This window comes from Motacilla alba, chromosome 14 (genome assembly GCF_015832195.1).
Source record: "Motacilla alba alba isolate MOTALB_02 chromosome 14, Motacilla_alba_V1.0_pri, whole genome shotgun sequence".
Classification (NCBI taxonomy): Eukaryota; Metazoa; Chordata; class Aves; order Passeriformes; family Motacillidae; genus Motacilla; species Motacilla alba.
In genome coordinates, this window is record NC_052029.1 from 13,801,371 (window position 1) to 13,814,324 (window position 12,954).

At 40.6% G+C, this 12,954-nt stretch overlaps 1 protein-coding gene across 2 annotated transcripts in view; it reads left to right on the plus strand.

Annotated features, from left to right (window-relative positions):
* The window catches only part of USP22 (ubiquitin specific peptidase 22), a 90,340-nt gene that overhangs the window by 61,102 nt on the left and 16,284 nt on the right, over positions 1 to 12,954 (plus strand). For both annotated transcript variants that reach the window (XM_038150779.1, XM_038150778.1), the window contains 2 exons: positions 4,271 to 4,440; positions 11,044 to 11,191. In XM_038150779.1, the coding sequence (XP_038006707.1) occupies positions 4,271 to 4,440; positions 11,044 to 11,191 (318 nt within the window). The remainder of the gene's footprint in view (positions 1 to 4,270; positions 4,441 to 11,043; positions 11,192 to 12,954) is intronic.

Genomic DNA, 12,954 nt, shown 5'->3' on the forward strand with positions numbered 1-12,954 from the left:
ATAATTGCTGTCACTAACCCCATTAGCAAAATGCTGCTCCTGGCATGCAGGTGGAGCAGCAGCTCTGGGTCTCACTGGGCCAGTGTTTGTGGCAGCTCCATTCAGGTCATGTGTGATATGTTCTACACCTGAAACCTGAGAGCTGAGAGAGAATTTGGGTGTAGCTTTAGGTGCTGGGAAGTAGGGTAGTCCTCTTCTGGAATACTTTCAGAAAGATGCTCTTAAATGTTGTTGCCAGTTCTTATTGGATGAACTTTGATGAATACCCAAAATTATTCTAGAAATCTTCACTGCTGTGCTACACTGCATGTTTCCAAGTGTGATGTTGAACTGTCTTTAAATATTTCAGTGAGCTCTTCCTCAGCTTGCACTGACTTGTGACACTGTCTGATGGAGCTGCAGGGAAGCATCAACACCAGATGGGGAGCTGGGGGTAGGGGACAAGGATTGCTCTAAGGTGCTGCCAACCTGGGCTTTGTGTAGAGAGGATCTCAGGCTGGCTGTGCTTCATTGCATCTGAATAATCTTCTGGTTGTCTCACCAAGGTGCAAGGAGCAGCAGTGACTGCTGTTCTTCCTTCCAGAACCTTCATTCCACTGAATCCCAGGTTTCTGCATGGGAGCTTTCATTCAGACTGGTTTGTTTGCTGTCTTTCCAGTCCCAGCCCGAAGCCTGGGTATAGAGGCAAACTGAACCTCCTCCGTGAGGGCAAGATTGGGTTTTCTGTATTTTCTGTATTCATGTGTGGTCCTCTCATTTCCCGGTTCCCCACCTCAAATAGCTGTAGACTTGCATTTCATGGAGAAGTGGAATTTCTTTATCTTGTCTTGGATTTTTCATCTCCCTGTGTGGGTGTACTGGCAGAAGCAGTGTTCTGGATCTCTCTGCATCCCAACAACCATTGTTGCCCAGTGCTGGAGATCTATTGCTTTGAGCATTGGAAAAACAGAGCCCATTCCTGGAAGAAGATTAAAGACTTGAAGCTGACAAAGGTAAGCCAGCCAGAACCCAGTCTTGAGACCAAATGTACAAAGAATCTCCCAGATGGGTTTCCCTGTGCTCAAGGCATTGCAAAAGTAGATTTCTTGCCTTTGCTTATGCCCTGCCTTCCCAGATTTTGGCAGAATGAGAGTAGTGTTTGTGTTCCATGCATGATGATTAAAGGATATTTCCTTCTTTTATGATTGTACCATACATGACAATTTTGTCTTCTCAGCAACACTAATTTATTCCAATATTTACAATTGTATCAGCGTGGTTCAGAGCTAAAACTTCTTTCCTGTGAAGTTCATTTACCACAACAACACACATGCATGTGTAGAAAATATTAAGTATCTCACAGGTTGCCCTTGCTCATTTCAGAACAATTCTAAGAAGCAAAAATAAAGACAATGCTATGAAGCACAGCAGAAGTTTGCAAAGTAGCAGAGTTTTATTATTAGTCGAGGTTGGAGCCTGCTGACAGTCCTTAGACTGTGACACTGTGTTCTGATTAGAGCCTGGTGGAGACCACTGTTGGTGCTCTAACACAAATGGACTGCTGCATGTGAGGTTTTGGCACATTATTTTTCTGTTAATTTATGACCCACATGTTGCAATGCTTGACTGTTCCAGCAGAACCTTGCCAGGCTTTATTATAGGGGAGGGAATAGGTGTGGCAGGCACAAAGCTTTTACATTCTCAGTATGTTATTGACCAGAGTGCTGTACAGGCTTTAATTTTCAGCTGTTTTTCTTTCCAACAAAACTCATTATTCCCCATAAAAGTTAAGCACAAGAGGATGTGTTGTTCTGAGTTCTGTCAGCTCTTTAGTTTACCTACATCAATTTCTGATGTTTTCCAGTGTGCTGCAATTACTTATGCAGTACCTGAGCTGTAGTTCCTCATACCTGTTTCATTTCAAACACCAGTTTAAGAGACTGTACAGCACCTGCAATCATTGCTCCCACAAGGATAAGACTGATATGTGCTGCTTTCATTTTTCCCTTTTCAACTGAGTAATGTTTTGCTACAAATCATCACTTTCTGATTTTTATCAGGGTTTGGAGTATTCACATTACAGCCTTGTCTGTTTTGCAGGTTGCTTTGTCTTGGTTCATTCAAGTGAAGTCCCAGCACATGAATCGCTCCATTTAGATCCATGAAAAACTGACAGCAAAGACCAAGCAAGCAGAGTAAGCCAAGAGCATTCTGAGTTTGATGCCTGTAACTGTCTCCTGGTGGCAACTTGAAGGAAGATTTGATTCTTGTGGTCACAGGGAAAGACGGTCCAGCCACAGGCATGTAATAAATGATGCTTAATAAATGATTCCAAAAAGCTGCCTTTATGTGTTTGCTTTTGTGACTGCTCTATTAGACACCAAAAAGTGCTAGGGGGAATCTCTAGATTTACTACTGGTTTTCCTCTAGTTTTCTGTGCTGAACAGGCTGGCTTTGAAATCTGGTGCTAACCAGAGGGAGAAATAGGGAGAGAATAGAATCTTCTGCTTCTCAAAATGCATGTCAGGGAGCCTTCCAGCCTCCTGTGAGCACAGCCTGTGATTTAAATAAATCCAGTCAATTTTAAATGGCAGAAAACGAGGGGAGAGGTAAGCAAGAGGTACCAAAATGTTTCTCCACTTGCACAGCACGAACCCCCTCCTGTTGTGACATTGTTTGCAGAGACACAGACTGGGAATTGAAATAGGATTGTGGACCAAGCTGAAGCATCACACAGTATTTCAAGCTGCTCCAACAAATTAACTATTTAACACTCTGCTAATGTTGTGCACACACTTATTGCCTCCCAGCATGAAAATCAAGCAAATAATTGCAACAAGCTTCTACCCAGTAGAAGTCACTGTAATATAATGAGAAACTTTGTCCTGTGAGTAAACAGAAGGAACAGGGAGCTGTTGGAAGCAGGTCGATGTTGCTTTAGATACAGGAAAAAGGATTCAGAAGTGCCCTGTGTCCCTGCCTCAGCTCCGGGTGCAGTTCAAGCTGCTGTGGTGCCTGTTCTCAGTGGTAACATAGCAACTGGACCACACCCCCTCCTGCTGCAGGATGCTAAAGAGCCCTTGGAGCACTATCTGCTGTACTACACGGGAACTGCACCACTTCTCATCACCACAGCACTGCCAGCTGAGAGCTTTTTACATCCCATGGAATGACAAGGAAATTCCTCGTTCTGTGACTAGTAATCCTGTTGTGTTTTCTTTCAATGTTTCTGTAGTAATCCTATTTTTATTGCAGAAGAGGACTGTGTTGATTTTAAATCAATACCAAAGTTGTATCTATCGGTGCATTTTATCTCATTTCAAAGTAAGTTGCTGATTAAAAATAAGCATTCTTGGCCACCTGATGCTCTTCTTGTTTAGTGCTCCTGTATGGTGGTATTATGTTAATATTTTGGAAGAATACTCAAGGATTTGAGCATGTTTTTCTTCTCACTTAGACCTTGCAAATGACTGAAAAGCTTTCCCCACTCCTAACCTCTCTTCTGTTGTGCAACAAAAGAGCTTTCCTTTAAGCATCTTGGTTTCCAAGCACAAGGAATCGTCTCTGGGCATTACTGAACGTTTGACTTAAGGTGTGATGAATCCTCTTATGCCAAGTTGAATTTTTTGATGTATGCTGTAGATTAATGTTTAATTTACCTAAAACAAGTGTGGAATTAGTGTTGTTCAGAGTTTCCTTTTTAAAAAGCTGTTCTGCTCAGATCTTGGGTTTAAAATCTCTGAAGTCTGCATTGGATGTCACAGCCTGACTTGGTTTGTCAGGGCTGTTTCCTTTGCTGCCTGTCTTAGAAAGATGATGATGATAACAGTACAAAAACCTTGTTCTGGCTTCATGACCTGCATGGGGGAAAGCTTTTTAAACAATCTGAAAACTTACTCACCGATTTCTTTAAATGTATTGGTTTCTTACTGTACTGACTTAGCAGTTGTCATTGCACTTTGGTATCAGTCTTGGGGAGGGACATGTTTTGGTGACACGTGGCACAACAGCCATTGCAAAATAATGGGACTGGTGTTGCTGAACTTCTAGGTTTCCTTATTTCATAGAATTTAAGAAATCCTAGTGTAGTTCAGAAAGCTTCTGCAGCTTCTTGTGACTTGAGTACAAAAATAGCAATAGCCTCCCTAAACCAGTATAAAACTGTATTTGGAGCTGTGCATGTAATACAGTAAATCCATGGCAATATTGTGAAAACGATATAAAAATGCAAATCTACAGTGTTTAAACTTGATAATGCTTATGCATCCCCTCCCCCTTTCTGTCTTTATAGGTCTACGAGGGCTAATCAATCTTGGGAACACATGTTTTATGAACTGTATTGTCCAGGCACTTACCCACACTCCACTGCTGCGAGATTTCTTCCTCTCCGACAGGCACAAATGTGAAATGCAAAGCCCCAGCTCATGTCTGGTCTGTGAAATGTCTACGCTCTTTCAGGAGGTGAGTGCTGTTTGCCACAAAGCATCACCTTGCCACAGATGCTGTTTCATACCCCAAAAGGAATTGGGTTCTATTTGCAAATATACAGGGAATGCAAGTCGTGTTTCCCCTCAAAATGTAGTAAAACAAAGCAGTAAAGATTGAGACTCGCTGTCAGAAATACCCAGCTGCTGAAAGGGAAACTAATGGCTTTTAAGTCCTATTGTGAAGTCACCCTTGTTTAGGCAAAGCTGATACTGGAAATAATTACAGTGCTGCCTGTTCTTCTGAGACTGATCTGGGAATCCTTAGTCTTAAAGCTGAATGTGTGCTTTAATTAAAGGTGCAAGTTGTAACTGGAAAATATGTCACGAGCTCTTCGGGTGATAATGGGAGTGAGAATAAAGCAGTAGTATACATCCTTGTGGTTTAAGGTACTGGATTATGTAGGTCTGTATGAATATTTTAAAGATCTCAATTTAGTGCTTGTTCACCAGAAGAAACATCTTTTCTGTCATCTCTTATGTGCAAATCCAGTAAGGGCCAGGAAGGAAGATAAAGAGAAGTGAATGTGTTCCCTGTACAAGCTGCACTTCTTTCCCTTTCCCACTCAGGAACCTGGCTTTGCAGTGTGTCTTTTCTGTAGGTCTGGTTCGTGCTGAGATGAGCACATGCTTTTCCTTAATAAATAGTCCAAGAGCTTTATTATCTGTCTTAATTCCACATCAGTATTGTAGGGACTGTGGGTGGACGTGGGCTCGTAGTTTTAAGATGTCTTTCAAAACAAACCCAGTTCTGTGCCTTTCCCTCAGTGGTAGATCTGCTTTCTTGGTAAGTAAAATAAAACCAAGCAAAAAACCAGAAAGAGCTGTAGTGTACATGCTGTCATGGAGCATTTAAAATTGCTGGGGATGTCTGTACACAGAGCAGGTTTTCTGTGGATGTGCTGTCATGGAAGTTCATTCTGACAGGGACCAACCTAAAATAGCTTTACCTTTATCTTGTGGTTTTCAATTTGATTTTACTCCGGTGCCTTTTTCACCAGAGATGATTCTTTTTGGTCACTGCAGGTGAGTTAAACATTTATGGAAGAAGGTAAAGCCCCCTTAGTTGTTCCAGTACAAAGTTGTTTTCTGCTTGTACTCAAGACTTCTGAGGATTTCCCAACATTTCATTCTGCTTATCAATCATTAGCTGTATGTTACATTTCTTATTTTTTGTTCTATTTTTCAGTTGTTCTGAGTCTGTTAGGAAAGGAGGTAAAAACAAAAGGCAGGCAGACCAATAGGTAGCAGCTGTAGGATTATTGAAACCAGATGTGCAGTTAAGTGGGGAAATACCACAGTGCCTAGATAAAAAAATCAGTCATGGTACAGAAATACCAGTTTCCATACACTGTTAATAGAGAAACCTATTTGCCTATTTAAAAATAAGGAACTGTTATATTCTTGATATCCTTTCATCAAATAGGGATATAAAGTCTCAGGCTGATGAACATCACCACACTCTATTTACACATGCATTTTTAAAAAATCCCTTGGGAAAGGGGAAATGAGTGTTACATTACAGATTGAGAGGCTGCAGGAAAGATCAAGACTCTCTAGGTAATGATTTTTGTTTCCATTTTTGTGTGTGGAGCCCTGTTGATGGCTCAGGATGCCTTTTGCTCTACTGTGAGCATGGAACAAAGAACAGGCTGTTATCCAAAATGGGGCTTAAAGGCAGCATTTGTGTTAGTTTCAGTTGTAATCAAGTTTAATTTCATACACAACTTTGGGAACCGCAGCCTTCATTTTCAAATAAAAATTCATGCCTACACTTGCATTAGTTCTATTAATTAAATGTTCTGCAGCACGAGGGTGTATGGATGAGGGAACAGATATCTGTGACACCAGACTATGCAGACAGCAATAGTCCCTGTCCTTATTTCACATTAAATACTGCAGCCATGTGCTGTGGGAGGACACAGAAAGTGACTCAACCTCCTTGAAGTAAAACTGGAGCTTAATCCTCCTAAACAAAGCTGTTGGGTCTGTAACCAACTTGGTATATTTTAACTCACCAGCAGTAAATACCTTGTTGTGCTTATGGCTCTGTCAGCACCCATTGTACAGTTCTGCTCCCGGTGAGTTTTAATTTCTTTGCATTCAGAATGAAAACAAAAATCTTGCAATTTTTGGAGCAGACTGGTTATGTTTCATGTCCCAGCTCTCTGCAGTGGTTGTAATGAGGATTCTGTCACTGCCTTTGCAGAGCTGAGGTCTGAGCAAAGGAAGGCAAACCAGGAGATCTCAGTGCTATGGTTGAGAATTCCTTTGTAATTGAATTACCAGGGAAACTTTGATTCAGGTTCTGTCTTGTTTCTACACAGCTTTCCCACCAGGATTAGCTGGTGTGGTTATCCCAAAGCATCTTACCCAGGGACAAACAATCAGGGCAAGGGTTAATTTCATCTCCCTTCCACCCTTCTTTTCTGAAGGTGTGATCTTAGGCAAATGGAATGCCAGGGGATCTGGTGAGTGCCTGAGTGGGAGCTCTCAGAGAGGAAGACTGTTTTGAACATTAAATAAAATGTACTATATATAAATAAGCAAGTTTTGCTCTTTTGCTTCTTAAACAGAAGTTACCCATCCCACATTATTTCTTTTTTGTTCAAGATCATGTAGTTATATAGGTTGAGTGATTTCTCTGTGATAAATAGGAAGCTACAAAGTTCTTCCACCTTGAAGTAGGTTGGTGGTGAGTAATGACTGTCAGATGGTTCTCAGGACTGAGGTGGTTTTTTCCTGGTAGCTTTTCTGGCAGACACACCAAGCATTGAGATCTGTTTGTTTTAAAAATATCTGACTGCATCAATTAACATTCTTCTTTGTGCTACATGAAACCCATTTCTCAACAGAATCATGACATGATTTACACTGCATAAGAAAAGAAATTAAAAGGATTTGGGAGTAACAGGTGGTGGTGAAGCTGGACACACAAAATCGATTCATTGAGCCTTTTGGCTGGAAGAGTTGGTGCACTCCTTTTTACCTACTGGTGTTTGTCTTGTAGTTTGCTTCACCAATGAAAATGAATAAATGAATTTCAGGATGGTCCACACCCTGAGGTTTATCTAAATCCTTTCCAGAATGACCACTCAGGAAGGTAGGATGAGAAGATCTGTGTCTCATCTGCTCTGTGACTGGAATAGTAGGAATGGGAGTAGAGCAGAATGCAGTGCCTCCACTCAGAGGTGGAAGGAACAAACCCTTCCTTTCTGCCATCATTACTCATCCCTAGCACAGCACACAGCACAAGCATGGGAAGAGTTGAGAAGTGAGGACCAAGAGGGAAAAGGAGGAGATGATTTTTGGCTTTCATATCTGAAGGTGCTACTGTGGAAGTGACTTCTGTATAAAATAAGTTGCAACAAAGGTACTAGAGGGGAGAAAAATGTAGTCAAGGCTCTTCACATAGACAGAAGCTTGAATTTTGTCATGGAAAATAGAGTTTGTGCTGGTTTAGTAAAATCTGGTACTTTTCCCTGAAGTAAGTGAAGAACATAGAGAGTTCATGCAAGTAAAATGTATTTTGTGATTCTTTGAACCACTGTTCTTTGGGAAGCCTCCAGGAGGTGTTCTCTTGCATGTGTTCCATGTGTTGCCCAGTCCTTTCATCCGTTGTAAATTGCCAGAAAATTTAAAGTCTTTACTGAGAACCAATTTCCAGGAGGAATTTTTGAATCCTCAAATTGGACTTGAACCTGGTACAGGATTCCTGCCTATAAACTCATAATTACAAAGCTCAGAGACTGTTCAGCAGATACATGTGCAGGATAAATCAAATTTATCTGTTTATTCACATAATTGAGAAACTTCTGTGCATGTTTTTGGCAGGAGGAGGAGAAAGAAGTACAGATGTGTATAGTGGGGTCTTATTTTGTTTTAAAGCCTCACTGTTGCTTGTATATTTTTGGTAACAATAATGCAAATTACAAAGCCTATAGTCTTCTAAATCCTCCAAAGATTCTTTCTGGAAAGCAACAGCAAGTGTTTCAAGTGGAAAAAGAAAATTAATTTTACTTGGGCTGTGTAAGAATGGAGGCTTTGAATCCTGGTTGGTTTGTTCCTTTCTCCCCCCCCTCCTTTTTTTTTTCCTGGAATAGCAATTAAGCAGTGAATTACCCAGCACTTTGAAATTGCTCAAACTAGTTCTCTCCAGTATAAACAACTGATACTGCTGAATTGAAAACAAATTTAAAAAAAAGATGAAATTATGTTTGGAACAGTTGTTTAACAGTTGTTTAACAGTTGTATTTTAAAGGTGACTTGCAAATACATCATTGTTTATATTTGCACACTTCAGTGAAAAGGTTGGAATAAAACTTTACATGGACTCTTTTCCTTTTTGTGGACTGGAACAGCTCTGATAGGCTGCTTTTCCCAGCAGCAAGGAAATGACAGAGATGGGATGGATGTTTTATACATTCCAGTTAAAATATTGTTATTGAATGTGCTCAGATTCTTTGTTTTATTTAATAAATATTTGAGCAGTGAAGCTTTTCCCCCGCCCCACATTCTTACCAGGCAGTTTTCTAGTTTTGTGTGATAATAGTTAATAATTTGATAAAGCTTCATGTCAGATCCTTCTCATCCTACTGAGGCAGCAGAGAATGTGAAATCTGCTGGCAGGTCTTGTGTCTGCAGTGGAGTAATTACATGGAGTGCTGGTGGTTAAAATGACCAGAGAGCTCTGGGACTAATTGTAAGGAGTGACAGAACAGGGAAGTTTTATTGCTGCAGTTCTCTGAATTATGTTGAGCAGCAGCTGCATCAGCAGATTTCAATTACCACACTCCTGCTCCAGTCCCTCAGTGTCATCCTTGTTGGCAACAGAGTTAACTATTGATCTTTGTATTTATGGGAGCATTTTGTGGTGTTTGGCTGCAGAGGTGCAGCTTCTTGTTTGGGAAAAGTGGGTCTTGTGAGGAAGAAATTTCTGTGGGAGGAAATACTCTAAAATCATGTAGGAAACCCTACCAATATGAGGATTAGATGAAGATTGTGCTGCCTTTTGCCAACCTGTCCCTTAAAATACAGTGTTTTCTCTCAGCAGGTTTGTAGCATAGTGCCTGTGCTTGGACTTACATAAAATGCTCAGAGACTGTGCAGGGAGAAACTCAGGGCTGGGGAAGGAAGCTCACTTTTCCAATAAGGATGAGAATTATATACTGCTGGGGGTTTAAATCTTGGTTTTTGTTCTGTGTATTTGCCACTTACTGTCTTCTGTTTGGGAAGAGTAACTGAAAAGAAACTGCCACGGATTTGATAGGATCTTGGGAAAACATAATTGTGGTGTTGCAGGCAGCATTTACTGGCAGATACCTTTGCTGAAGGTGAGGGAAGGCAAAATGACTCACAAATGTTCACTTATTAAAATTAAAATGTTACTCTGACAAGTGAATAAACTCTTCTGGGCCTTTTCTGACTCCTGCAGGGACACCACGAGCATCCCTGCTTTGCTTTTGGAACTGTGCAGGATAAAGGAAGGGCTGAACCTCAACCCAGGGAAACACAGACCCTTAGCATGGGTGGTTTTTGAGATTTTTTTTTTTTGGGGGGTGGGTTGGTTGGGTTTTTTTGTTTGTTTGGGTTTTTTCAAGTGGGACCTGGCTGGTTTTTAATTTAAAAAGTTTCTGTGGGCAGTGTCCTCCTGCCCTGTGCTGATTTCCCTCCCCAGCTGTGTCACCCCCAGCAGCAGCAGCAGTGTTTCACATCAGGCTGTGCTGACTGAATAATTCATCTGTGCACTCTCTAATGAGCTTCTGGCAAAATCACCTGGGGCAGTTTTAGTCACTCTGGACCCAGCTCATCAGATTTTGACTGGAGCAGATGAAGGAGCAGATGCAGGAGCTGGTCCAGCACCAGATTCCCAGGCAGGGGACACCCTGCTGGAGCAGGGATGGCAGCTGGCTTCGGGGATCACTGGCTGAATGGGGACCTTCAGCTCTGCAAACAGCTGGCTCAATAAAGTTGTTTTTAAAGCCTTTTACAGTGAAAGGCCAGTACTGGCATGAGGCTGCTGCCCTGCTTAGAAATTCTTCCATAAAATTGGAGTGTGCACAGCATTTGGATGCAGAGTTGCCATGGGTCAGGGATTGGCTGACAGTCAGCATCTAATATTCTCATCTTCAGTGTTTGTTCTGATATGGGGGGGGACAACGACACGGACATTTCATTCACATAATTTGTGAATGAAATTGGTGATCCTTTTCAAATGCAGGAATTTTTTTTTCCTTTCTTTCCTCCCCAGACTATTTTAATAAAAGCCAGTGGTATCAGTAAGCAAATTGTGAGTGATGTTTGTGTCTGCCTACCCCACTCCCTGCACCCCCACATTTTTTCAGGCTAATCCATCACAAACTGATGGAATTTCAAGGGAGAAAACCGAGCTGCTCAGATCTGAGATCACTTCTCCAGTAGCGTGTGACAAAAGCCGTCTCTCTCCTTTATTATTGAGGCCATCAGAATGAAACTGTTTAAATTGATTTGCCTAATTGCTCTCATTTGACTTTTTAATAATGCAATGCTCTGAGGCTGTGTAAGCTGTTAACAGTGATGTCCTTCTCTTTGCTTTGAGCAGTTTTACTCTGGGCACCGATCTCCTCACATTCCATATAGGTTATTGCACCTGGTATGGACTCACGCACGGCATTTAGCAGGGTACGAGCAACAAGATGCACACGAGTTCCTCATTGCTGCATTAGATGTGCTACACAGACACTGCAAAGGTAAGGCTTGTCCTGAGGCTCCAGTCAACAAGGATTATTGCATCCAAAGGAGGTAGAGCCATCTCTTCTTAAACCAAGTCTAGTGCCAGTGCAGCACTCTTAGCAAGTTCCTTTAGAAACATTCGGTAGACTTAAAATATTTAGAAATAAATAAACCATTCCCCCTGTCAAAAAGTACCAAGAGTTAGAAGCAGACAAGCCTGTACATTTGTTTGAATCACCATCATGATGTTCTCTTATTGGCTGTGAGTCACTGTCTTTTCTTTTAAATTGCCATTTTAATTCTATTTATACTTTGAGTAGTTAGAACTCTTACTCAGTGTGTCATGGGACTGATGAAAATAACATAGGGGAGAGGTTATGTCTTAATACTTAATACTATTACTCTGCTTAAATATGATTCTACTGTATTTTGATGCCAAATTTATTCACATTTCTGTAAGCAGAAAGAGCAATGGGTGGCTGTGGTATCTCTTGTTTTATTAGTCTGTATAGAACAATACATAATTGTACAATACAATAAAAATGTTCAGTGTCATGTCATGCTTTTTGATATGAAGTATCTAAGTCTTGATTTTGTAATATCATATGAAATGATGTATTTTCTGCTTGTTAGCTGAACTCAAGCTGAACTGAGAATTTCCCAATCTGCCAATGTTTGCTCTAACTTGATTCACTTACTGCAGCAGCAAAATTTTTACTATTCCTCCAAGGGAAAAGTAGTAGGGTTGGTACTAACAGAACAAACAAAAAGTCCTTGGTTATCAAAAAGAAGATTTAAGCACTCAACTTTGCTCAAATGCTCTTAGGAAAAGCACTTAAGGTTTAGTTTTTTGGTTTATCAGAGGACTGTCAAAGGGAAGGCTGTTGCTGCTTCTCTGAACTGTTGTGAATCTCACTTTTATCTCTGAGGTAGCCCTGCGTGGCAGCAGATGGGCTTGTTCACATCCATAATTGGTGCCTCCAAAAGAATCTTCTCCAAAAAAAGTATTGCTAAGGACAGGAGTACACAGAGCAGTTCCTTTGTAGTTATTAGTGTCTGTCATTTGACAACCACTATCTGGATTTCAATAATCCAGATTAAACTGGTGTGGAAGTCCAGTAAGGAACAAAATCTACCCAAATATCAGCTTCTTAACACTGAATAAATTCAGCTGCCAACAGAAGCACTTCTTTGTTCATGTTAAATTTCTGAACCATTGATCTAACAAATCTTGAAGTTTTTTTCATCATCTCTGATATAAGATAATGCTCATATTTCTTCTACATACCCTCATTAATTAATGAAGTAGTATTTGTGTCTCAGAATTGTAAAGAGAAAAACTTGTATCAGTGAAGGTCCCTGAGCTCTTCTCAAACTGATAAAGAATCTGAAAAGACTTTAAAAAAAAAAAAAAAAGTGGTTTGACTTTAAATGAAGAATCTTCCTTGATATCTCTCCTGCCAGGTTTTCAAATTTCTGTTTTTGAAGAAATAGAGAGACTTGTATTAAATCATAGTAAATAATCTATACCACATCAAGGTAATTTAAAGTAAGTGGTTGAGCAGTTGTGTGGGAACCAAACAAGTTAATCTAAACCAGAATTTCAAGTATAGTCATGCAAAACCACATTTGGAATGAACTAGTTTTCAGTGTAATGAGAAAGTTTTCCCACTTGTGTATCCACTCAGACACACTTGCATGTGAAGGGTGCAGATGTAAAAATATTATTACTAATAGTGAGAATATGTCCTACAGCTACAGTAAGCAAATAATACCTCCC